The sequence below is a fragment of the Scyliorhinus torazame genome, chromosome 29, assembly GCF_047496885.1.
Source record: "Scyliorhinus torazame isolate Kashiwa2021f chromosome 29, sScyTor2.1, whole genome shotgun sequence".
Classification (NCBI taxonomy): Eukaryota; Metazoa; Chordata; class Chondrichthyes; order Carcharhiniformes; family Scyliorhinidae; genus Scyliorhinus; species Scyliorhinus torazame.
The window spans coordinates 19,469,157-19,496,043 of record NC_092735.1 but is presented as its reverse complement, the minus strand read 5'-3'; the positions used below and the strand labels follow the sequence as shown (position 1 = coordinate 19,496,043).

The following is a 26,887-nucleotide window of genomic DNA, read 5'->3' as shown; positions in this document are numbered from 1 at the left end:
CAGTGACCCGGGGCCGGGATTGAACCCGGGTCCTCGGCGACGTGAGGCAGCAGTGCTAACCATTGCGCAGCTCCACAGTTCTTCATTCACAATCAGGCCCCCAGGGTCTTATTTTCCACAGTTGAGTAACTCAATTCTGGAGCTGGATAATCTTGAGGCTGGTTGGATCCAGGTTTGTCTTTGCAAGGTGGATGAAACGTGGCCCAGGTCTGGAGATGTTTAACTTTGGATCGGGATCTCAGTGGGCAGCCATATATCTCCTGAATGCGCAGTGCTAACAGGAAATGGGGATCGGGGCCACCCCAGCAGATGTGACCCCCCTGCCCAACAAAGACCAATTTCTCCTTCACTCACTCTTTTTTTTTTTAAATCCTACTCTTGCCCTCATTCAAAATGAGATGGCATTCAGAGAAATTCTTTGTAAAATTGCACAAAACAGACACACGGGAAGCCATTTTGTTTCATACTTTTATGTTCTTGGTTGTTCTAAGAATTCTCCGATTGTTTCTCCAGCTGTTCTAATGCTTTCTTCATTTTCCGATGAACAATACTCATTTCAACCCAATGACCTAAAAAGATGACAGACAACCTTGCTAGTGTCAGGATGCAAACTTGTGAATTGAATCATGTTCCTTAACCTTATTTTTTTAAGATGTTGAAAGACAAAGGAGTGAAGAATCTCCAATTAGTAAAGTAACATCGCCATAGTCCCAGATGACCATAGGCTGCTTTCCCCTTTTGAGGGGGAAGAGCTGACCGGTGGTGATTTAACCTGAGGGTCACAACATCTCAGCCAAGGTTGAGAAGGTCATGGATAACCTCAGCCGGTACGGGGATTGAACCCGCGCTGTTGGCCTCGCTCAGCTGCCCAGTCAACTGAACTAAACCAGATCCCCTCAACTCACTGACTGGTTTGAGTGGAAAACGCAAAGTCCTCCAACCCCCCCATCCGCCAATCCAAAAGATACACCAGAAACGTGGGTTTGGCCAGCTCCCAGGGTGTTGCTGGGCAACACTTTGAAGGGCAAGAGTTCGCCATTGTTCACAATCCCATCATTCCGTTCTTAGCAACCAAGAGATGAGTTACCAGCCGCCTGGGGACACCGTCGCACAATTCTGGCGAGTGAAACTGCCTGGGCTGCCCTCAACATGTCCTCAGACAAACAATTGAGATCATTGGACTGACTGGATGAGGTTAAAGACTTTGGAAAAGGACCTGGTCACTCTTTCGAGTGCAGCGTTTGAGGCAACGAAAGCAAAACTCTACAGATGGGGAAAATGTGAAAATAGGGAGACAAAATACTGGAAATACTCAGAGGGTCAGGCAGCATCTGTGGAGAGAGAAACGAGAGTTAACTTATTCGGCCCCAACCTTTTTGAAGTAGTTAAGGGATTTAACAGCGGCAAAGACAAGCAGGTGGGGCGTCAGGAAAAGAACAAACGGGCAGACAACAGGAGGGGTCAAACAACATGTGAAATTAGTCATTTGGTAGTACAGAAGTTGGCTGTTGCTGAAAAAAATAGACATTTGGTCAAAGCTTTTTGGTTTGTACTCATCAGGACAATTCACAAGAATACCAAAGGGGAAACAACAAATGTATACGATACGAAAAGAGAGTATCGATTGGTTAGAAACTGGACTTTGATTAGTAGAAGCATTGTCATAGAGAATGCACCAGTTGGTGGCGACTGACAGTTAACTTCTAAGCATTGTTTGAAATTTAAACCAGGCAGCTGATTGCGTTGCCCTGAGAAATGAACCAGCAAATGGCTGTCATGCGTCGTGTTTAACTGAAACAGGCGCAATGTGTGTACATAAGGGCAGCACGGTAGCATTGTGGACAGCACAATTGCTTCACAGCTCCAGGGTCCCAGGTTCAAATCCGGCTTGGGTCACTGTCCGTGTGGAGTCTGCACATCCTCCCCGTGTCTGCGTGGGTTTCCTCCGGGTGCTCCGGTTTCCTCCCACGGTCCAAAGATGTGCAGGTTAGGTGGATTGGCCATGCTAAATTGCCCTTAGTGTCCAAAAATTGCCCTTAGTGTTGGGTTGGGTTATGGGGATAGGGTAGAGGTGTTGACCTTGGGTAGGGTGCTCTTTCCAAGAGCCGGTGCAGACTGGATGGGCAGAATGGCCTCCTTCTGCACTGTAAATTCTATGGTAAATCAAATCAGCCCATGATTGCACCAACATTTGCTAAATAATCCTCAGTGTGCTAAGAATTACACTGACAACCAATTTAAAATTGTCCGTGCAATTGCGTGTACTGGAAGCTACACGCTGGAAGCTACATATGTTAATACACACCTGTTCTTTGTAGACCGAAAGAACATGGACACAAACTGTGCCTGTTTCAGCCAAACAAAGTAAATGATAGCCATTTGCTGGTTCATTCCTCAGGGCAATTCCTTAACCAGAGAGTCAAGCTGCCTGGTTCAAATGTCAAACAATGCTTGGCAGTTGACTGTCAGTCACCATCAACTGGTGCATTCTCCATGTCAACTCCTTTACCAACCAGAGTTTACTTGCCAACCAATCAGCATTCTCTTCTCATGTATTTGTTGTTTCCCCTAACAATGGTATTCTTGTGGGCGATCCTGACGATTGTTGGACACAAAGCTTTGGCAAAATGTCTCTTTTTTTTTCAGCAAACATGAGAAACTGCAAAGCAAGAAATAGGAGCAAAATTGGCCATCGAGCCGCTCGAGCACGTTCTGCCAGGCAATAAGATCGTGACTGCTCTGATGTGGCCTTAATTCCACTTCCCTGTCTGTTCCCATAATCCTCAATTCCCTTGTCAATCAAAAGTTGTCGAACTCCGCCGAGGTCCCAGGTTCGATCCCGGCTCTGGGTCACTGTCCGTGTGGAGTTTGCACATTCTCCCCGTGTTTGCGTGGGTTTCGCCCCCACAACTCAAAGATGTGCAGGCTAGGTGGATTGGCCATGCTAAATTGCCCCTTCATTGGAAAAAATGAATTGGGTACTCTTAAATTTAAAAACAAAAATTGTCGAACTCAGCCTTAAATAAATTCAGTGCCCCAGCCACCGCCACTCTCTGGGGAAGAGAATTCTGAACACTAACATACCCTCTGGGAGAAGAAATTCCTCCTCATCTATATCTTAAATGGGGGACCACTTATTTCCAGATTGCCCCATGGGGACGGGTGGGTAGCATCCTCTTAGCATCTACCCTGTCCGGCCCCCTCAGAATCTCATACCTTTCAATACGATCATCTCCCATTCTTCTGAAATCCAAGAAGTGGATAAGCCGCACCTGCTCAATGTTTCCTCATAAGGCAATCCCTTCATCCCAGGAATTAGCCTAGTGAATCTTCTCGGAGCTTTCCCCGATGTAGGTACGTCCCTCCTCAAGTAAGGTGACCAAAATGGTACATTATACTAATTGGTCTCACTAATGCTCTTGTATCAAGACGTGCCTACTTTTATACTCCATTCCCCCCGCAATAAAGCCCAACATTCCATTTACTTTCTGAATTACTCGCTGCACTTGAACGCTGACCTTTTGTTATTCATGTACAAGGACTCCCAGATCCCTCTGTACCGCAGCGTTCTATACTCGCACACCAATTAAGTAATATTCTGCGTATCTATCCTTCCCGCCAAAGTGGACAAGTTCACATTTTCACACGGTACACTCCATCTGCCAATTTTTTTTGCCTACTCGCTTAATCTGTCTATATCTTCCGGCAAACTCTTTGTATCCTCTTGTGTACACGTGCCTGCCAGAAGGTGAGAGCACCAGATTTAAGTTTTAGGCTGGTGTGCAAATTAGGAGGGGGTGCAAGTTAACAGAAAGAGTGGGAAAGCAAGAATTGCACATCCCCGAATGCTGCCTGGCTCGCTGGGTGTTCACAGTCTTTTCCTGCTGCATGTAGGACAGCTTGCTTCATGCTTCCTTGATGGATTAACAAGATAAGGAAGTCAATCAATCACCATCTTCCCCCCCCCCCCCCCCCCCTCCTCCTCCATCACCACCACCACCCACCCCACAATCTTTGCTGTACTAGTCAATTTCAGCAGAGCCAATGACAGGATCACCAATGATTGGTTACAGACAGCCAGCGATGGGTAGCAAGAGCCAGAGTCCCTGATCTAGCCAATGACGGACGGACGGATGCAACGCCCAAAAAAGGGAATCCCATCAAGTCTCAGGTGAAGATTGGGCATTTGGTCGGGGGTTCATGGGTGGTGGCAGTAACTGCTGACTGCCCAAACAGAGCCCAACTGTGGGTTAGGTGCAAGGGTGAGGGTGGGGGGGGGGGGGGGTGGCCTTGATGGACGAAAGGGGTACAACTAGTAAGAGGCACCTCCCCCTCTCACCCCATTAACTTTACTCATTCACATTCTTGCTACAAGGGATCATGGACGAGACTGGGAATTGTATTTGGAGAAAAGAATGACCCATGGAGGAGGAAGGAGGGGGGCAATTGGTTAGAAATGATACTGTACCCAATTGATCGGTCGTTCTCCCGTGCCAGTGTTCTGGGTCGTGTTTAAAGCGGTGATGCACCTCTTTCGTGTAGGTGGATTGTGCCTCACTCTTCCATTCTCCCGAGTCACCTGACATCCCAAAATGAAGCATCAATAATAGATTAACACACATGCCAGCAGAACGCTGCTGCCGACTGTTCACACTCTGTAGCTGTGTCCGTTTTCAAATTAACAGTCAGAAATTCGCCTTCCCACGGAAACGGACGTCAGCTTCAATACAGGGAGAGGAAAGTCCCAACCTACCGGAACGGAAGGGGCAGAAACGTACCCGCCAGTATTTACAATTTTGAGTTGAAGCTTTGGCTGGCTTGGAAATCTAATATGTGGCTTTCCAGCCATCAACCCATCCTTCTTGTTAAATTCCACCCTGGCTCGTGAGCGAGACTGGCAAGGCCAGCATTAATTGCCCATCCCCAAATACCCTCGAGAAGGTGAACTGCCTATACAGAGTGGCTTGCTGGGCCATTCCAGAGAGCAGTTAAGAGTCGACCACATTGCTGTGGATCTGGAGTCACATGTAGGGCGCCATGGGAGCATAGTGGTTAGCACTGTTGCTTCACAGCTTCAGGGACCCGGGTTCGATTCCCGGCTTGGGTCACCGTCTGTCCGGAGTCTGCACGTTCTCCCCCGTGCCTGCGTGGGTTTCCTCCGGGTGCTCCGGTTTCCTCCCACAAATCCCGAAAGACATGCTTGTTAGGTGAATTGGACATTCTGAATTCTCCCTCTGTGTACCCGAACAGGCGCCAGAGTGTGATGTCGAGGGGATTTTCACAGTAACTTCATTGCAGTGTTAATGTAAATCTACTTGTGACACTGATTATTATTATTAGGACAGACCAGGTTAGGATGGCAGATTTCCTTCCCCAAAGGACATTCGTGAACCAGATGGATTTTTACAACAATCCGGTAATTTCCTGATTATTACTCATAAAACTGACATTTTATTCCAGATTTGTAAAATCAATCTAAATTTTGCTCAGCCTTTTTTTATTCACTCACCAGATGTGAGTGTGAGCTGGCTAGGCCGTCATTTATTGCCCATCCCTAACTGCCCTTGAGAAGGTGGTGGTAAGCCGCCATGGTGAGATTTGAACTCGCAACTCTCGCGCATTAGTCCAGATCTATGGATCACCAGTTCAGAAACAATACAACTATATGCTACCATCCCCAAATCCAAGCTTATCGATTCCCTTTGCATAGTGGGTGATACCAATTAATACCTGCCCCTTGCCCCTCCCGCGCTGATATTTTATACGGCGCATGTATTCAGATACTGTAGCTATGTCAAATGGAATACTTGCGCACTTTAATACGATACACCTAAAGTTCCGGTTGGTCAATCATTTTCAGCCCCAGTTACAAAGAAGATGGAGTGGAGATTCTGAGGTGTAGAAAGTCCAAATTTTGTCTAATATGATTGTAATGTTATCCAAGCGTGCTGTGCATCTAAGGTGCAGGGTTTGGGAAGAGAGAGGAGCTTTACAGATCCACACATGCCCGATACAAAATCATTTGGTTCATTGTGTCGATGCCGGCTCTTTGGAAGAATTTTACAATGATCGTTCTGATCTTTCCCCATAGCTCTCCACAACATTTTCCCCCTAAGTACTTATCCTATTGCCTTTTTGAAAGTTCCTACTGAATCTGCTTCCATCATCCCTTCAGGCAGTGCACACTAGATCCTAAAAATTAAATATCTCCGGGCGGGAATCTCCATCGGCGGGATCCTTCTCTTCGCCAGCAGCGCACTCACACCCACGGATTTTCCTACAGCGTGGGGGTGGCCACAATGGGAAACCCCATTGGCTGGCTGCTGGAACGGTACCACCTTCAAGTCACACAGCAACAACTCACCAAGGCTCCTTCGACAGCACCTTCCATACCCACGGCCTCTGCCACCTAGAAGAACAAGAGCAGCAGATGTATGGAAACACCACCACCTGGACTTGCCCCTTCGAGCCACTCACCAAACTGACTTGGAAATATATCGGCCGTTCCTTCACTGTCGCTGGACCGAAATCCTGGAACTCCCTCCCTAACAGCACAGTGGGTGTACCTACACCACATGGACTGCAGCGGCTCAAGAAGGCAGCTCACCACCACCTTCCCTAATTAGGAATTAGCAACAAATGCCAGCCATTTTGCAAGTGCTTTACTGAAATACAAATTGTAATCAATGAACCTGCTGAATCGTCAGGGAATGGTCATGAAGAATTTTGCACTTACATAGCGCTGTTCAAGACCTAACGATGCTGTCAAGTGCTTTACAGCCTATGAAACATGTGCTTCTTTCCTCTTCTCTTTAACTGAATTAATATTTCGGCATTAACAAAGTGAACGCTTTCAGTGAATATTCTACGTCAGACTTGGATTAGGAATGGGCGGTACCTGGAAAGATGTTACAGCGGAGAGGATAGCCGATTCTTTCATACCAATTTATATGATCAGAGGGCTTCTCCTGTGGCTGAGTTAAGGAATCCGATCTCTTGGATGACATCTCCTTCTGTTTCATGAACTTGTTAACCTTCACAGAAACAAGACGCAAGTCACCGCATTGGCTGTATGATCAGACAGATCAAATAACATTCCTTTTCCTATTTTCTCTGGAGGCGGCGGGGAGGAAAAGAGGGTCGGGAGTAACGGAATCCTACGGGAAACAACTGCAGGCTCATTATCTGTCTCTGGTACCTCACCCAAAGGTGACCAATCTTCACCTGTTAACCCATTGAACGTCTGGGCCTAATTCTACTCAGGCATCATCACCGAGTGAATTTGGGCCACATTTAGCAGCTACATTCCCCTGGGGGAGGTGGATAATCAACACCAACTAGACTCAAGTGTAGCCCTGCAACAACGCAATTTACTGATGGCCCAAAGGCAGGGGGTCGAGGCTCACAGTTAACAGCTGGCCCTTTACTGAGAAAATGCTTTTGGAGCTTTTTTCCCCGCCCTGTAATTACCCAGCACTTCAAAACCTGGAAAAGCCTTAAAAGGTACATAAGTATCATAATTATGAGGCACTTAAATAAAACACCGCCCTAGTGCATTGGCACTTAGTGGAAAGACACAAATGTAAACCGGGGGGGGGGGGGGGGCAGAGGAGCAGGAGGGAGGGAATAAAAGGGAGAAAGAAATATTCACTGATGTAATATAAGAAACACAGCAACCAATTAGTGCACAGCAAGATTCCAAAAACAAATTTTAATTGCTAAATGTCCAGTTGGTTGTTGTCATTTCTCTTCCCGTACCTAACGGGGCACTCAGGCACACTTTCATCTGCTTCCATCGCTAGTAATTCCCGGAACAGGTCGCTAGTCCGTCGCCGGGGGCTAATAGCTTGAGGGGGCGCCACTCCGCATCAAACATGGCTGACCAGGCGTCTCTCCCACTCTTACCGCCTGCCATTGGTGTATGCTGGAAAGAGTTTGCAGGTTGATATTCAACCTGTTTGGCCAGGTTGCGGGTTTGACCGTTAAGTCCTGGGGCGGGACTTGAACCCAGAACGTCTGGCTCAGATCCACTCGCCACAAGACCTCCATGATCTGTTGGTGGAGAGACCAATATTTAACTCCTCTGGTCATCTTTGAATTGCATCATGGGATGTCCACCTGAGGCGTCTTGGATTCGCATCTCATCCAAAAGACATCTTTGACAGGGCAGCACTCCCTCAATACTGAATGAGGAGTGCCTGTGTGGAGGAGGCGCTCATGTCTGTGGTTTATGACCTGAAGCCTCCACCTTCGTGCCCTGAGGCGAGAGTGGTACACATTTGAGATAGGGTTGATTTAACAGCAACAGGCCAATGGAGATTAGAAATTTAGGATGGGCGAGGAGGGAGCAGGAAGTTCCTAATGCAGAATTGATGGAGTAGATTTCCAATAAAATAATAATCCATTCCTTCCAATTGAATGCTTCATAAAGGAATTGAAGATTTACAGGATCAGGGTGTAGCTTAATGTATTCAAATACTATGCAGAAAATAATGATATTCCATTCAGTATGGGGATAAGGGTGTTGTCTTGATCTCCAGTATTAAACTACTTGGCTCAATGAGTCTTAGCGTCTAGGATTACTAATGCAAAGCTTTCCTTCATAGACAACGTCTTGGAGTGAAAGGAAGGGGTTAAATGTGGAGACATGCTAAATAAGGGTTGTAGAACAAAAATAGAGGCGAGAAAGAAGGTTTAATAGCCTGGAGAATTGGGTGATTTTAAAGAAAATTCATTTTTGGGAATCACTAGCAGGGTCAGCATTTATTGCCCATCCCCAAATTCCCGTGAAAGGATGGGGCTGAGCTACCTTCTCGAGCCACGCGGTCCTTTTGACTTTTCTGATGTGGTTTCATGCAACTCAGGGCTTGCTAGGCCCATTCAGATTGGAGTCCATCACATTGTTGTGGGTCAGAGGTCATGTCTAGGCCATACTGGGCAAGGATGGCACAGTTCCTCCCCTCAAGGGCATTACTGAACCTGTTATTTGACAATCTGGTAGTTTCTTGGTCACCATCCCTGAGCATTTGGATTACGGAGATCCAAATTTACTAGCTAAATGTGAATTTAAATTCCCTTGGGGAGCCACGGTGGGATTTGAACTCTTGTTTCTGGAGCATTAAGCAGGGCCTCTGGATTATTAGTCCAGTAACATCACCACTATGCTAATGTGTCCATCAGTCACTGTCTTATGGGTAGAAGCCAACTCCACAGGTATTCTTCCCAAACTAACAATTGAAATTTGAATTCAATAAAAAAACAAATCGTGAATCAAAAGTATAAAAGGTGACCATGAAACCAGTGTCGATTGTCATAAAAACACATTTGGTTCACTAATGTCCTTTAGGGAAGGAAATCCGTCGTCCATACCAGGTCTGGCGGACATGTGACTCCAGGTGCACGGCAATGTGCTTGACTCTTAAATGCCCTCAGGGATGGGCAACAAATGCTGACCCATCCAGTGACACTCAGATCCCATAAACAAATATAAAAAATAATACTGGACAATCTCAGCAGGTCTGACAGCATTTGTGGCGAACATTTCTGTCAAAGCTGAGGCTCTTTGTCAGAGCTTTGACAAAGAGTCATCCAGACTGGAAACATCAGCTCCCTTCTCTCTCCACAGACGCTGTCGGACCTGCTGAGATTGTCCAGCATTTTCTGTTGCTGTTTCCGATTCCAGCATCCGCGGTAATTGCCTTTTTTTTCTCATTTCCTCACCAACCTCGTCATCCGTTAGGAGCTCGTCCATGAGTTGGCTCCCAAACTTATGCTTGATATTTTGGGGAATTACGCACTCCTCTTTTTGATTGGGACGCTGCTTTAGAGTCTCACGTGGCGACTGTACGCCATCAGTCGTCGATCGTGGGGTGCTGGCCACAGGGGATCTGTCGCCATCAAATTGCATCTCACTGATCCTTCCATCGCAGCTAGGTGGCACTGTTGTGCAAGACTCCTTCAGTTCCGACTTGCAATCCTTGTCGTGATATCTGGTGCCTCTTGCCGCCTTGGCACTTCCTGATTTGGGGCTCATGATTCTCGAGGCATCAAGGCTGCTCCCCCCTTCCCGCCCTCGCATAGGAGCCCTGTCCGATTCAGTCTTGCAAAAGCTGCCCTGCCGTTTTTCCAACCGAGGCACTGGTTGGCGATTTGCCTGGGCTTCACCTGGCACAGCAGAAGCTTGTTCTTCCTCTGATAACCCTGCAATTGAAAGGAAAATAAAAGAGAAGGGCTTTGCATTTCCACAGCACATTTTACCACAACCAGACACCTTAAAAGCAGTTTGTAGTGATCTCGGTACATCATAATACATGATCAGTCTATGTAAAGGTAGTACAGGCAATTGAACACTAGATGTCTCACTATCAGGACCTATATAAATAGTTTTCCCGCTCTTTCTTACAGGCGTGTGTGTCAGGATTGCAGAGAGGGCCTTTTTCAAAGCACTAGACAAACTAATCATGCCGTTCGTATGGGGGGGGGGGGGAAATGCTAGGATCCCAAAGAAGGTCTTACAAAAAACAAAATCCAGGGGGGGACTTGCCCTCCCAAACCTACAACTTTACCACTGAGCGGCGACGGCCGAATGGGTGTGCGCAGAAGAGGCCTCCTGCATGGGGACCTCCCTCCGGGCCCTCGCCACGATGGCGCTCCCATCCCCACCCAAAACACACTCCAGCAGCCCGGTGATAATAGCCACCCTCCAGTCCTGGAACCAACTACGGCAACAATTTGGCCTGACCAGAATGTCGGGTAAAGCTCCCATCTGTAACAACCATAGGTTCATGCCAGCGCTGACTGACGCCACCTTCAAAAGGTGGGGACAGGATAGAAGGACACTGACAGTCAGGGACCTATACACGGACGGCAGGATCGCAACACTGGGCGAACTGAGAGAGAAATTCCAGCTAGCCAGGGGGAACGAGCTAAGGTACCTGCAACTAAAAAACTTCCTACGAAAGGAGACAGGGATATACCCACAACCACCACGACAGAGACTGCTGGAAGAGCTACTGGACACAAGCATACTAGATAAAGGAAACTGGAGTGACATGTATGACCGACTGGTAGAAGGGGCAGACACCGTACTGGACGCAACAAGAATGAAGTGGGAGGAGGACCTGAGGATCGAAATAGGGTGGGTACTCTCGAGCGAAGCACTGCATAGGGTCAACTCCACCTCCACGTGCGCAAGGCTCAGCCTGACGCAACTAAAAGTGGTACATAGAGCCCACTTAACAACAACCCGTATGAGTAGGCTCTTCCCGAAGGTGGAGGACAGATGTCAGCGGTGCCAAGGAGGCCCAGCCAACCACGCCCACATGTTCTGGTCCTGCCCCAGACTTGTGGAGTACTGGACAGCCTTCTTCGAGGCAATGTCCAAGGTGGTGGGGGTGGGGGTGGAGCCATGCCCGAAAGTGGCGGTCTTCGGGGTTTCAGACCAGCCAGATCTATTCCCGGGGAGGAGGGCAGACGCCCTTGCCTTTGCCTCCCTGATCGCCCGCCATAGAATCCTGTTCGGCTGGCGGTCAGCAGCATCACCCAAAGCTGCAGACTGGCTGTCCGACCTCTTGGAATCTCTCCAAATGGAGAAAATCAAATTCGCCATCCGAGGGTCAGACGACGGCTTCCACAGAACGTGGGAGCCATTCACCCAATTCTTCCGGGACCTGTTTGTGGCCAACAAACAAGCAGAACAATAGCCAGGTAGCCAAGAATCAGGGGAAAGTAGCCAAAGCATGAGAGGGAGAGATAGACCGGGAGAGGGGGGGGGAGGGGGGGGACACACACAGCTAAATCTAAGAGGAAGGAAAGGCGAAACACGGGGGGGGCAGGAGCGGGGAGAGGGGGCGTAGAGGGAAGAGACGGAACAATAGAGGAGGGCCAGGGAGGGGGAGGGGCGAGGCAGGGAAACGTTAACAAACTTAACATCCACAGGAACAGAGAAAACGGGGAAGACGGGAGGGCCGCAGAAGCGGAATGAGACGACAACGGCAGCGAACTCCGTCTGGGAGAAGCAAGGGACGACAACACCACGAACAGATGCCTACTTATGCGTGTAAATAATTTTGCCAAGTGTACAGAGCTGCTGCTGTTGAGCGGGGGCATAATACCGTCCGATGGCTTCTCAGGGAAAATTAAAACGTCAGCAGCAGCGTCCCATAGGGGAATGGGGGTGAGTGCTCCGTTGGGAGGGTGTGGGAAGACTGAGGCGCGTGGGGTCACGTCTAGTCAATTGCTATTGTATATTCTCTTTTTGCACTATGTTAGTGTTCACTCTATTTTGCTGTGTTAGGATTATTACTATTTATGAAAAACTTTGCAAAACTTTAATAAAAAAATATTTTTTTAAAATAGTATTGCAGAGAGAACAGATGTAAGAAAGCTAGAGAGAAGAAGAAGTTATTAGTTATCAAAGTATTGTATTATATAATTTAATTAGTTATATCTACAATTGTTTATTTGTTTTACTAGTTGAGTATTAAATAAAAAGAACTCACAATATTAATTTATATTATTCAATAAATTACTTTATCTTTACAAGAAGACTATGGCTCAATTTCAACAATTCAGCTGAATTAAAAGAGTAATATATATATTACATATAGTAATATAACACGCTTCAGTCTAAACTTTTTGAAATGTAGTCACTGTTGTAAGCTCGGAAACGTGGCAGCCAATCCGCATTCAGCAAGATAATGATCAAATAATCCACTTTTTTTATAATGTTAATTGAGAGATAAATATTGACCAGGACATCGGAAATAACTCCCCTCCTCTTCTTTCAAATATGAGTCGTGGGATCTTTTCTATCCATCTTGGGGAGACGTCAGCTGATGAAATTTAAATTCAGCTAATTTTTAAAAAAATAATCTGACCTGGACTTGAAATTTCATTGTTGTGTTCTCTATTTTGCTTTACCAGGATGGCTTGTGTAGCCATGTAAAATGGCTGACTCCCGATTAGAATGGTCAAACCCTGATTTAAAATGGCGAACGGAAGAGGCTGATGGGAAAATCAGCCAACAGGTAAAACAGTGTATTCGCCTCTGGGGACGTCAGTCCAGACCGATACCTGCAGCCATCAACATCACAACAACCCAGCCATCTGCATATTAAGCAGCCATCCCCGGGAACAATTGCTACAAATTAGCAACATAAAGCCGACCCAGACCTTTCGGCGCCAGCAGGAGCTGACACAAAGAAAGGTAAACGACCACCCCTCGATCAAGGAATCGCTCCAGTATTGGAGCATATCGAACCAAGTGATTGGGACCAAGTCCAATTACTTGGAACCAGGTACAAGGTCCGCCCCAAGAGGCGGGAAGCCCCTGGGGACTATAAGAATAGGGGCCAAGTTCAACTCGACCCTTCTTCTCCTGCTCGCAACCTTCGAGACCCTTCTACAAGAGACCGTAAGTTTTACTCCAGCGATCGCTACCAGATAGACACTCCTGACTATCGACTTGTACCAGCTTTTGAATCCCGCAGGCTCAGAACCAATTCGAAAGGCCATTTGTTTCCCTGACCTGGTGAGCCATTTCCAAAGTTAAGTATTGGCCTGTTAGTGGTAGGTAGTAGTCTAGAAGTAGAATTATTGTATAAGTAATTATTGCTGTATATAATAAATGAGCATTGATTTAACTCTTGCTAAGCGGTGTGTTGCAATATTAATCATTACTTGGACTTGAACCACGTGGCGGTATCAGAAAGATACCTGGCGACTCATGAGCAAAGGTGACAGAATTAGAGCAAATAAACTAAGGCTAAAACGAGCAACACTTGGATGCATAGTGTTGATCAAAGAACACAATCCTTTGGTAACGAACTAAACTATTCATTTATTACACTACTAAGATTCGTTCACATCCCCAAGTAGAAGGTTTCCATATTAAACTGTGCTATCTCTAACTGCAGAACTCTCAAATGTACAACTACTCTCTCTCTCTAGATAATTCCTCACTCCTGCTGCTACTGCCTTCATCTGTCCTTCTGCATCTTCTTTCCCACAAGGCTCAGCGTCATTCCTTATATACTCCGAGGACTAGCTCCCTCTAGTGGCTGCTGGTATACATTTCATTAACCCTTCTTGTGTGATAATACCTCACTCGTTTCAGTAATGGCGGCCACAAAACGAACACTGCCGGTGTGGAAACCCATCTGGTGCACTCATGCCCTTTAGGGAAGGAAATCTGCCATCCTTACCCGGTCTGGCCTACAAGTGACTCCAGAACCCCACAGCAATGCAGTTGACATCTTAACTGCCCTTCTGAAATGCCCTGGCAAGCCTCTCAGTTCAAGGGTAATTAGGGGTGGGCAACAAATGCTGGCCTTGCCCAGCGATACCCACATCCCAGGAAAGAATGAAGAAAATCCCAAGCAGGCAGATGGGCCTGGGTTCAGTATCTCACCTGAAGGACGGTACCTCTGATGGGGCAATGCCCCTCAGCACTGCAATGGTGTGCCATCTTTGGATTTGTGTTCAAGTCCTGGGATGGTACTTGAACCCAGAAATTTGTGACTCCGGCTGGAGAGACTGAGCCATGGCTGACACTACAATAATGGAACAAAGAACAAAGAAATGTACAGCACAGGAACAGGCCCTTCGGCCCTCCAAGCCCGCGCTGACCATGCTGCCCATCTAAACTAAAATCTTCTACACTTCCGGGGTCCGTATCCCTCTATTCCCATCCTATTCATGTATTTGTCAAGATGCCCCTTAAACGTCACTATCGTCACTGCTACCACCACCTCCTCCGGCAGCGAGTTCCAGGCACCCACTACTCTGTAAAAAACTTGCCTCGTACATCTACTCTAAACCTTGCCCCTCTCACCTTAAACCTATGCCCCCTAGTAATTGACCCCTCTACCCTGGGGAAAAGCCTCTGACTATCCACTCTGTCTATGCCCCTCATAATTTTGTAGACCTCTATCAGGTCGCCCCTCAACCTCCGTCGTTCCAGTGAGAACAAACCGAGTTTATTCAACCGCTCCTCATAGCTAATGCCCTACATACCAGGCAACATCCTGGAAAATTTCTTCTGCACCCTCTCTAAAGCCTCCACATCCTTCAGGTAGTGTGGCGACCAGAATTGAACACCATACTCCAAGTGTGGCCTAACTAAGGTTCTATGTAGCTGTAACAGGACTTGCCAATTTTTATACTCAATGCCCCGGCCAATGAAGGCAAGCACGCCGTATGTCTTCTTGACTACCTTCTCCACCTGTGTTGCCCCTTTCAGTGACCTGTGGACCTGTACACCTAGATCTCTCTGACTGTCAATACTCTTGAGGGTTCTACCATTCACTGTATAATGGAATAATTAGTTGGCAACAGGATGGCACTGTGTGCTGTGCAATCTTTCCTTTCAGCCATGGAAAGGGAGTTTGAATATACTTGGAATGATTGACCGACTGATTTGCTTTGTCGGCCAGTTGCGAGGTTTTATCCCACATGTGGAGTATGATCAGTCTAAACCTGTTTCCACACCTAGTGGTAGATCCTGCATTTCCACAGGTTACGTAGGGAAAAAGAGTCTCAACCTCAAGTTATTCACCAAAGGGAGATGCTAAGGGTTTGCCTTACAAGCAGTAAAACAAAATGAATCACAGAATCAGAGTTGTTGCGGCGTAGGAGGCGACCATTCGGCCCATCGTGTCTGTCCCGATTCTCCAAACGAGCATCGTGACTTAGTGCCATACCCCTGCACATTGTTTAGCACACTGGGCTAAATCGCTGGCTTTTAAAGCAGACCAAGCAGGCCAGCAGCACGGTCCAATTCCCGTACCAGCCTCCCCGAACAGGCACCGGAATGTGGCGACTAGGGGCTTTTCACAGTAACTTCATTGAAGCCTACTCGTGCCAATAAGCGATTTTCATTTCATTTTCATTCATTTCATTTCATATTTCTAGTCAAGTAATCATCTAACACCCTCTTGAATGCCTCAATTGAACCTGCCTCCCACTTTCTCCCCCCATGCGTGCGTGGGTTTCCTCCGGGTACTCCGGTTTCCTCCCACAGTCCAAAGATTTGCAAGTTAGGTGGATCGGCCATGACCAATGAGCGGGGTTACAGGGATAGGACGGGGAATGGGCCATGGTAGAGGGCTCTTTCGGTGCAGACCTCGATGGCCTCCTCCGGTTCTGTAGGGATTCTATGGAAAGGTAACCAGGACACGGAACACCAGGGTAGTTTTCTCAAGTAGTATCTTTCACTCCAACCAAGCAGGCTGACGGGGGAGGGCATGGTTTAATCTCACTCGGAAGACAGCAGCTTTGACAACGTGATCCTCCCTCACCGGAGGGTCAGGTGGAGTATGGATGCGTTGCTGCCAACAAGGCCAAATCAGTTTTGAAAAACAATTAAAATGCTTGTTGTCTTTTTTGAACGCCTGCGTTAAATTCTCTGCTTTACTATCTTTTCTTTTAATTCAAGGGCAAGACCCTCTTCAGGTTTCTCCATATTCCTTTGTCTCGTTCCGAATCTTTTCAAAAAGAAGTTAATGACTCTTCCGAGCCCTTGGTGTTTATCTAAAGTAGGGGATGAAAGCGGAGGCTTGAATTTATAAAGTGCCTTTCACAGTCTCATGGTGCGCTAAAAACACTTTACAACCAAAGAAGTACTTTAGAAGTGGGTCACTATTACATAGGAACATAGTGCTACACAGCAAGGTGATCATTACTGGATAATCTGTTTTACTAATGCTGAGGGGTAAATTTCAGCAAGACAGCAGGGAAAACTCAACTGCTCGTCCTCAAGACTTCCACCTGAGCAAGCAGATGAGATGGCACCTTCAACAATTCGGAGTTCCCTCAGTACCGGGGCTGGAGTGCCATCCCAGAACCTACACCTCAAGTGTCTGGAGTTGGACTCGAATCCACGACCTTCTGCCTCAGAGGTGAGGGTGCCCACCACTGAGCCACAACTAACACACACAAGGATGAGCCATTAATCCAAGGTTCTCTGGAGAGATAACATCGGGTGAGGCCAGCGTTTATTGCCCGCCCCTAATTGTCCTCGAGAAAGCAGTGCTTAGCTACCTTCCTGAAGCATTGCAGTCCACATGGTGCAGTCACAGAATTCCTACAGCACAGAGGGATGCCATTCAGCCCATCGAGTCTGCACACACTCCGAAAGAGCACCCTACCTAGGCCCACTTCCACCCCCGCCCCCTATTCCCATAACCCCTCATAACCTGCACACCTTTGGATACTAAGGGGCAATTTAGCACGGCCAATCCGCCTAACCTGCAGATCTCTGGACTATGGGAGGAAACCGGAGCACCCGGAGGAAACCCACGCAGACACGGCGAGAATGTGCAAACTCCACACAGATAGTTTCCCCAAGTCCGGAATCAAACCGAAACCCTGGTGTTGTGAGGCAGCAGTGCTAACCACTGTGTCGCCCCCAGTGCTGTTAGGCAGAGTGTTCCAGATTATGACCAAGCGACAGTGAAGGAAAGATGATACAGTTCCAGGTCAGAATAGTGTGACTTGGAGGAGAATTTGCAGGCGGTGATGTTCCCATGTGTCTGCTACCCTCGTCCTTCTGGGTAGTCGAGGGCATGGGTTTGGGAGATGCTGTTGAAGGAGCCTTGACAAGTTGCTGAAGGGCAGCTTGCAGATGGTACAATACGGTCACGGTGCGGCAGTGGTGGAGGGAGTGAATAAACAAATGGTAGCGCACAGGGTGCCGATCAAGCGGGCTGTTTTTTCCTCGATGTTGTCAAGCTTCTCGAGTGTTTTAAGCAGAGAGTATTCCATTGCACCAGTGCTTTGTAGCTGGTGGAAAGGCTTTGGGGAGCAGTAGATGCGCTTCTCTCTGACCTACTTTTGTAGCCACAGTACATGAGAGAAAGTGGCTGTGAGGGTCATTAGTACATGTGCTGATGGAAGAAATATTTCAAGGTGAAAATCAGTACAATGGTAATCCAACACAATCTCTCTTGCTTTAATTTTGCAAACAATAATAGTTAATAGTGCAACATCCTTATAATTTATGCAGTTCTTTACCTTGAAAGTAACCTTTGCTATCCAACGTTGTGCCAAAGAGGGTTCGACCAGGGTATCTCTGGCCTCCATCGCTCATTGCACTTTCAGGTTTTATCAGCACATCTAGAAAAACACATTTTTTTTTTAGAAAAAGAAACTCTGAAAGTCAAGACTTGTTGAGCTTCCTTAAGCATTTCGTAACTTTAACAACCTCATCCCAGTGAGGGCAACTCTTGTACGAGAGGCTGCTCCACAAGGTGACAGCCATTACAAGCTGGAAAAAAAGGTTTATCATTTGCAAAAAAAAAAGGTTTTTGGGGAAAAGCGGATTTCAGTAAAATAAGGCAGGATCTGGCCAAGGTAGACTGGAAAGAGTTACTTGTGGGGATATCTGCTGAAGAGCAATGAGGGGGAGGGGGGTCGTTCAAAAAGGAAATGGGGAGGGTACAGGCCCAATATGTTCCCTCCAGGGTAATAGGAAGGAGTAACAAGCCCAGAGAACCATGGATGACCAGAGACATTCAGGATTCGATGAGAAGGAGTGGCTTTTAGCAAGTACAAGGGGAGCAAATCGACGGAGGCATTAGTGGAGTACAGAAAGTGCTGGGTGGAGCTTAAGAAAGCAATTAGGAGTGCAACGAGGGGATATGAGAAAGCTGTGGCGGGTAAAAGTAGGGAAAATCCCAAGATATTCTATAAGCAGCAGCGCGGGTTCAATTCCCGTACCAGCTGAGAATTCTGAATTCTCCCGAACAGGTGCCGGAATGTGGCGCCTAGGAGCTTTTCACAGTAACTTCACTGCAGTGTTAATGTAAGCCTACTTGCGACAATAAAGGTTAATTATTTTATTTATTTAAGTATATCAATGGGAAGAGGATAACCAGGAAAAGAGTGGGGCCCATAGGGACCAAGGGGGTTATATGTGGGTGGAGCCAGAGGTCATTGGTAGGTTGTTGGAACTAATACTTCACATCTGTCTTCACCCAATGAGGAGGTAGTTATGGAACTTGGGGAGAGAGACAGTGAGGCTCTTGAGCAAATTGTCATAGGGAGCGACAAGGTATTGGAGGTGTTGGCAGGCTTAAAAGTGGACAAATCTGCAGGTCTGGATGAATTGTGTCCCAGGATGCGGTGGGAGGCGAGGGAGGAGATTGCAGGGGCTCTGACACACATTTAGAATTCCTCTCTGGCCACGGGGGAGGGGCCAGAGGACTGGGCAACAGCTAATGTGGTCCCACCATTTCAGAGAGGTTGTAGAGATAAGCCATGGAGCTACAGACCAATGAGTCTCGTGTCAGTGGTAGGGAAACAATTGGAGAAAATTCTGAAGGAGAGAATCTATCTCCACATGGAGAGGCAAGGTTTGATCAGGGATAGTCAGCATGGCTTTGTCACAGGGAGGTCATGCCTAATAAATTTGATTGAGGTTTTTGACCATGTGACCAGGTGTGTAGATGAGGGTAATGCAGCTGATGTAGTTTATATGGATTTCAGCAAAGTCTTTGATAAGGTCCCATATTAGAGACTTCGGGAGGAGGCAAATGCACAGGGGATACAGGGTAACCTGATAAGGTGGATTCAAAATTGGCTTTGCTGTAGGAGACAGAGGGCGATGACAGGCAGCTGCTTTAGTGACTGGACACCAGTGTCCAGTGGGCTACCACAGGGATCTGTGCTGGGCCCCCTATTGTTTGTTATTTATATAAACAACATAGATGACTATGCGGGGGTAGGATCAGTAAGCGTGCAGATGACACAAAGACTGGCCGAGTGGTTAATTGTGAGGTTGAGTGTCTTGGTTTACGGGAAGATATCGATGGGATGGTCAAATGGGCAGAAAAGTGGCAGATGGAATTTAACCCTGAAAACTGGGAGGTGATACACTTTGGAAGGAGTATTGTGACAAGGAACTATTAAATGAATGGAGGTATTCAATGAATTCGCTGACATTCAGAAGTTCCAAGGAACAAAGGGCCTTGGGAATGTTTGTCCATAGATCTCTGAAAGCAGAAGGGCAGGTTAGTAAGGTGGTGAAAAAGGCACATGGGACACTTGCCTTTACCAATCGAGGCGTGGCAGATTACAAAAGCAGGGAGGTCATGTTGGAGCTGTCTCGAACTTTGGTGAGGCCACAGCTGGAGTACTGTGTGCAATTCTGCTCGCCAGATTGTAGGAAGGATGTGATTGCACTGGAGGGGGTGCAGAGGAGATTCACCCAGGATGTTGCCTGGGATGGAACATTTAAGTTATGTAGAGAGGTTGGATAGGCTTGGGTTGTTTTTGTTGGAGCAGAGAAGACAGAGGGGCGACCTGATCGAGGTGAACAAGATTATGAGGGGCATGGACAGCGTGGATAGGGAACAGCTGTTCCCCTTAGTTGAAGGATCTGTTACGAGGGGACATAAATTCAAGGTGAGGGCAGGAGGTTTAAGAGAGATTTGAGGAAAAGCATTTTTACCCAGAGGGTGGTGACGGTCTGGAAAGCACTGCCTGGGAGGGTGGTAGAGGCGGGTGGCCTCACATCCTATAAAAAGTACTTGGATGAGCATTTGGCACATCATAACATTCAAGGCTATGGGCCACGTGCTGGCGAATGGGATTAGGTAGGCAGGTCAGGGGCGGCATGTGGCGCAGTGGTTAGCACTGGGACGGAGGACCTGGGTTCGAATCCTGGCCCTGGGTCACTGTCCGTGTGGAGTTTGCACATTCTCCCCGTGTCTGCGTGGGTTTCGCCCCCACAACCCAAAAATGTGCAGGTTAGGTGGATTGGCCACGGTAAATTGTCCCTTAATTGGAAAAAAAATAATACTTGGGTCCTCTAAATATATTTTTAAAAAGGTAGGCAGGTCAGGTGTTTTTCATGCATCGGTGCAGCATCGACGGGCAGAAGGGCCTCTTCTGTGCTGTATTATTCTGGAATTCTCGGAATTTGCAGACATTCAGGAAAACTCTCACAAAACATACCCAATATTCAGCAGATCCCATGTTTTACTCTATATAGTGCTGCCTTACCCAGATCGTAATTAAGCTCTCCATTTTGCGCAAATCGTAAGATATCCATTTTTTGCAGTAGTTAGATGTACTTAAAGAGTGAGTCCAATTGGAATGGAAAGGGGTAGCACGGTGGTTAGCACTGCTGCCTCACGGCACTGAGGACCCAGGTTCGATCCTTGCCCCAGGTCACGATCCGTGTGGAGTTTGCACATTCTCCCAGTGTCTGCGTGGGTCCCGCTAAATTTTTTTTAAAACTATTGAAATGAAAAGAACATAGAAACACGAGGAGGCCACATGGTCCCTGACGCTTGCTGCACCATTAATAGCATGTCTCATATATGGTGTTGTTTCGTCCTTTTACCTGACAGCAATGCAGGGTCTTTACTGACTTCTCCCCCTAAAGGAGATTTCACAACGTGATAAGCCGATGCTCGATACAGGGAGGAGGAATGTTAGTCGTTGTTTTGTCATGTGCTCGGGATGGAGTTCGCTGGGGCCTGTCTATTCTCCCAAAGTAAGCTGCTCAGGGCTGTAGTTTGTTTAACCCATTGCCGTTTATTTACGGATACCATATACATTCTGGGATCACTCTGCATGAGATTGGAACGTCTCCTTGCTCCAGAGTTCTGGTGCTCAATCATCACCATTACGTCGGCATCACGTGTTTATGATGCTAACCCTTTGCTCCACGTCTACTCCCAAGGCTTTAGCCCAATTATGTACACCTTCCTCTATAGCCCTGCCAATGTCTCAGACTTTACAGGATTAGCTCCCTGATGTGTCTTGCCCAATCTTGTTCTTTCCTAAGTCAAGGACATTTTGCACTCGCCCTGTCGATGTGAGTCTCCTTCTCCTAGGTGGCTGTAGAGCTTTTATTTTTTCTTCTTTATCTCCATCAGTAAGCCCAAGTTTTATTGGCTTTCTTTCCAAGGGGATTAGGCACTGCGGTTTCTCCCTACAGTTCCCAGGTCTGTCTCAATCCTTTTTTTAAATTTCCAATTAAGGGGCTATTTAGCGTGACCAATCCACCTATACTGCGCATCATAGAATTTACAGTGCAGAAGGAGGCCATTCGGCCCATCGAGTCTGCACCAGCTCTTGGAAAGAGCACCCTACCCAAGCCCACACCTCCACCTTATCCCCATAACCCAGTAACCCCATCCAACACTAAGGGCAACTTTGGACACTAAGGGTAATTTAGCATGGCCAATCCACCTAATCTGCACATCTTTGGACTGTGGGAGGAAACCGGAGCACCCGGAGGAAACCCACGCACACACGGGGAGAATGTGCAGACTCCACACAGACAGTGACCCAAGCCGGGAATCGAACCTGGGACCCTGGAGCTGTGAAGCAATTGTGCTATCCACAATGCTACCGTGCTGCATCTTTGGGTTGTGGGGGTGAGACCCACGCAGACGGGGAGAATGTGCAAACTCTACACGGACAGCGACCTAGGGCCAGGGCTGGTATCGAACCCGGGTCTTCAGCGTCGTGAGGCATCATTGCTAACCACTGCACACCTTGCCGCCCATCTGTCCCAATCCTGGATGACCTCAGTTATGGAGCTGGATTATTATGCCTTTTTCTGTTGGGCTCATACCCTCCCCCTCTCCCCAAGGGTTGCAGCACTGAGAAGCTTTGTGCCCTGCGCCTGAAGTTAAAGTTACGAGCTTATTTGTTTCTCTATCCTTCCTCTCGATGTCATTCGGGGCAACATTTGGTTTTATTTTCTGTTGCCGAGCAGGCAAGTGTGTCGGCAAAATCCATCCCGTTAACAACTCTGATGGTGGGAAACAATTTTGTGGCAGAAAAGTTTGGTAACCCAGGAGAGCCCAATTAAGATCTTCAATTTTCTTCATTAAGACTTTGATGGTTCACACACCTCCCTCAGCTTCTCCATTTGCTTGAGGATACCGAGGTGAGCTGGCCACACAAATTAATCCATAATCTTTTGCAAAATTTTGGAATAATTCATTTGCAAATTGCGGATCATTGTCTGGCATCACAATGTCCAGAGTGAGATGGGCTGCATAAATTCTCTTTGCAATTGAATGATTGCTTCACGAGCCGAAATCCACTATTTGAATCCAATTGGATGAATGGAGTACGCTGTGCTTGTTTAGCAAGGCTCTCTTTCACCGAGCCCATCGGCTTCCACTGATTTGTTTAGTTGAGTTACATCCAGGTAGATTATAATTGAGCTGTTTTACTTTGTGACCGTGGCAATTCAGAGAATCATAGAGATGTTATAGCACAGAAGGAGGCCATTCTGCCCATCTTGTACATGACAGCCCGAGGACACCGAGGTGCCCTTTCTAATCCCACGTCCCTGCGCTCAGTCCATAGCCCCGTATCTTACAGCACTGAAGGTGCAGATCCAGATGCTTTGTAAAAGAGTTTAAGGTCTCTGCCTCCACCACTAATTTGGGCAGCGAATTCCAGACTCTCTGGGTAAAAAGGTTCTTCTTAAATTTCCCCTGGTTCTAGAATTCTCCATCAAGGGAAACAATTTTATTTGGTCCAATCTATCTCTTCCCCTCATAATTTTGTACACCTCGATTAAGTCACCCCTCAGCCTTCTTTACTCCAAGGGAAATAACCCCAACCTCATCTCTCCTCTTGGCTACACTTATCTAGCCCAGGCAACATTCTTGTAAATCTCCTCTGCACTCTTTCTCAAATGTGGTGACCAGAACTGCACACAATACTCCAGTTGTGGCCTCACCAGTGTGTTCCTGAACACAGTTTTGTTGTCATGGTTACTGGTGTGATAACTCTTGCAACATGTTCTTGATTTCACCCTCGACTGTGCCCAAGAGTGGGTGACGGACTTGCCCCCCGGTGTGAAGAGGCAAATTGGTTTAGCATCAGCAGTTAGGGTAATATGGTATTGTCTTCCTAAATGTGTAAATAATCTTGGTCATTCATTCCCGAATGTACTGCCGTCATGTTTATCAGCAGCTTCATCAACTTTATAGATGAGCTTTAATTTTAAATATGCCTTCCTGATTCTCAAAGAAGATTCTGGATGACATATAGGAGCTTTAATCATTTTTCTATCTGTGTATTTCAATTTTTGGCCTAAGACTTTCACTGATGTCCCACCTGGACCCTGAAATTTGATGGATGAAGTGCTTGAGTCATGTGGGCAGCACGGTAGCACAGTGGTTAGCACAATTGCTTCACAGCTCCAGGGTCCCAGGTTCGATTCCTGACTTGGGTCACTGTCTGTGCGGAGTCTGCACATCCTCCCAGTGTGTGCGTGGGTTTCCTCCGGTTTCCTCCCACAGTCCAAAGATGTGCGGGTTAGGTGGATTGGCCATACTAAATTGCCCATAGTGTCCAAAATTGCCCTTAGTGTTGGGTGGGGTTACTGGGTACGGGGATAGGGTGGAGGTGTGGACCTTGGGTAGGGTGCTCTTTCCAAGAGCCGGTGCAGACTCGATGGGCCGAATGGCCTCCTTCTGCACTGTAAATTCTATGATCTATGATACTTTATTCGATCGGACAGAAACCCCTGCACCAATGTCTAATTTAAAACTTCTGTGGGGCGTCCATCCACTACAAGTTCAATGCTCCAGGATTTATTTTCTATTTACTTAGGAAGGTTTCAGAGGAAAGTTTTTTCTCTCCCTGTAGTTCTTCCACGTCTTGGTTTTAATGCTCTCACCTGGTCTTTGCTTCACTGGTTAAATTTTGCCTGAGAATTATTTTTTTCAAAAATATAGAAAAATTAATTGAATGGTTGCAGGACTTAAGGAGTGGAAGTCTTATCGACTCCATCTTACTATTATGCCATCGGCAATAGCTCCAACTGCATAGAGTAATGTATTGACCTGACCCTTTTTATACTTTTCTGTGCAGACCAGAAGCAGTTCTAGATCTGGAAACCCCCTCTTCCAGTTGTCACAGTGCTGGTCTAGTTGCAAACTTTCAGCACTCTGGAATGATCTGGGAGCGGTAGTGTGGATTCCATGTTTGTACCAAGCCCTGGAGAGCTGCTCCTTCATTGGTGTTGGTTGTTTATTCTGGTTAGTGCTCCTGTTGTCCAGATTCTGGGTCTACCTCTCAGCTTGCATCTTGCTGCACCTGAGGTGTTCCTCCTTTCTGTGTGCGCTTTGAATCTGTCCCTTGCGTCCTTCATTTAAGCATCTCTTGCCAGTTCTGTAGCTGCCAGGACATTCCCTTAGCCTTTTCCTCACTGCCCGCTGCCACCATGTTTTATCAAGTGTTTAGAGTTTGGACTAGATTCTTTGGGGCTCGTCTATTCCCCCAAAGTAAGCTGCTGGAGACTATAGTTTGTTGAAACTATTATTCTTTATTTACAGCTACAAATACATATTAGGCTCTCCTCAGGAGGTTATTCAAGCAGGTGATGCTACATCATTACATTAGTATCAGGTGCTTCTGATGTTAACCCTTTACAGCAGTGGCCTCCATTTTGCTCCTCGATATCGGGGTTCCAGTGCAGTTTCCCTTTATAATCACCACCAACCACCCCCACCTTATTTCTGGCCTTAAGAACTTCATGCCTATTTCCAAATGCAGACTGACCCTTGTATATTCCACCTTTGTCATTTCCGTTTCTGCTTCAAATGTCTCTCGAGGTTAGAAGAATTACAAGATGATAAACGGTATGGATAAAGTAGACGTGGAGCAGGTGCTTTCCCTTTGTGGGGCATTTTAGAACTAGAGGTCATAGTCTTAAGATAAGAGGTAGCAAATTTAAAACAGAGTTAAAGAGAAACTACTTCTCCTAAAGGGTTGTGAATCTGTGGAATTTGCTACCCCAGAGTGCATTGGATGCAGGGACAGTGAGTAAATTTGAGGAGTTGGACAGATTTTGAATTGGTAATGGGTTGAAGGGTTATGGAGAACGGGCAGGACGCTGGAGTTGAGCCAGGATGAGATCAGCCATGATGGTATTGAATGGCAGAGCGGGCTCGATGGGCCGAACGGCCTAATTCTGCTCCTATATCTTATGAACTTCTGTTCTACAGTTATTGCACATCCTCGCTCCCACTTCATCAAACTACACTTTCACCTTCCTTCATCCTCTCCCCCTTTTTCCCCCCTCAAATCATTTCAAAAGAGGCTTTTGAGTAGCTGGGAACCTAACGGATTTTTCAACCTCGGATTTCCGGCGTTGCTGATGCCTTGTTGCAAACAAAGAAACTACAGGTCTAATTGAGCTCAAGCGCCCCATCAAGGTGTTCCGAACGAGCCTCACGAAAACGTGCGTTTACCTGCAAAGTTTGGCCTTACCAGACACTGAAAAAGATTTTTTTTTAAGAAAACAGGATTAAGTATTTCATTTTACATGATCAACAGTTTCTCTCTAAAAAAAACATTGTTTTAGGGTGTTCAGGTCCGTGAAATAACCAACCTTGAAACTGAGGACATTCCGGATCCATTGCCAGTCCCAACCAAATTCAGCTGCAGCTCCTCTCCTGCCGGTATTAACTTGGGCTGTGTTGCAACTTCGTCGCGTCGCCAATCAGGACTTGGGTTACAGGTTGGCTCCACCAACCAAGAGGGGGCCAGCCAGTCACGTGGCCTAAAAAGTATCGAACGTTGCCAGGGGAACAGTGATCAACATTCCATGAAAGAACATCACCAGCCTGGAATAGCAAAAAGGCATCCCCCCAAAAAGGAGGGGAATTTTCCTCTTGGGATCGATTGAGAATGCTGCCACTACTTCCAAGGTTGGGGGCGGGCGGGGGGGGGGGGGGGGGGGGCGCGGGGGGGGGGGGGGGGCGCGGTGGAGAATGCAACATTCCCCTCCAGTACTTTCTTATGCCAAATCTAACGCCGGATGGGATGGGAGGGGACCACCAACCTTCCTTTTCGAGCCATGGAAAAGTTACAGTGCAGAAAATAAGCCATTCAGCCCATCGTG

General features: G+C 47.1%; 1 protein-coding gene across 1 annotated transcript; it reads right to left on the bottom strand.

Annotated features, from left to right (window-relative positions):
• Window positions 1-454: 454 nt before the first annotated feature.
• LOC140403915 (ciliary microtubule inner protein 4-like) lies at window positions 455-26,404 on the bottom strand. The gene is made up of 7 exons (XM_072492156.1): window positions 26,375-26,404; window positions 26,235-26,259; window positions 18,013-18,114; window positions 9,725-10,200; window positions 6,899-7,034; window positions 4,469-4,579; window positions 455-569 (listed from the first exon to the last, which is right to left on the bottom strand). Exons 3-7 carry the CDS (start codon window positions 18,086-18,088, stop codon window positions 487-489), a joined length of 882 nt encoding a protein of 293 aa, XP_072348257.1. The 5' UTR covers window positions 18,089-18,114; window positions 26,235-26,259; window positions 26,375-26,404; the 3' UTR covers window positions 455-486.
• Window positions 26,405-26,887: the final 483 nt, after the last annotated feature.

Excerpts from the sequence above, each read along its gene's own strand:
- LOC140403915 (XM_072492156.1), bottom strand. The coding sequence starts at position 18,088 with ATGAGCGATGGAGGCCAGAGATACCCTGGTCGAACCCTCTTTGGCACA. Across the intron at positions 4,580-6,898 it reads CCGCTGTAACATCTTTCCAG|GTGACTCGGGAGAATGGAAG; the intron begins GTACCGCCCATT and ends TTGGGATGTCAG. Across the intron at positions 570-4,468 it reads GAGAACGACCGATCAATTGG|GTCATTGGGTTGAAATGAGT; the intron begins GTACAGTATCAT and ends TCATCTTTTTAG.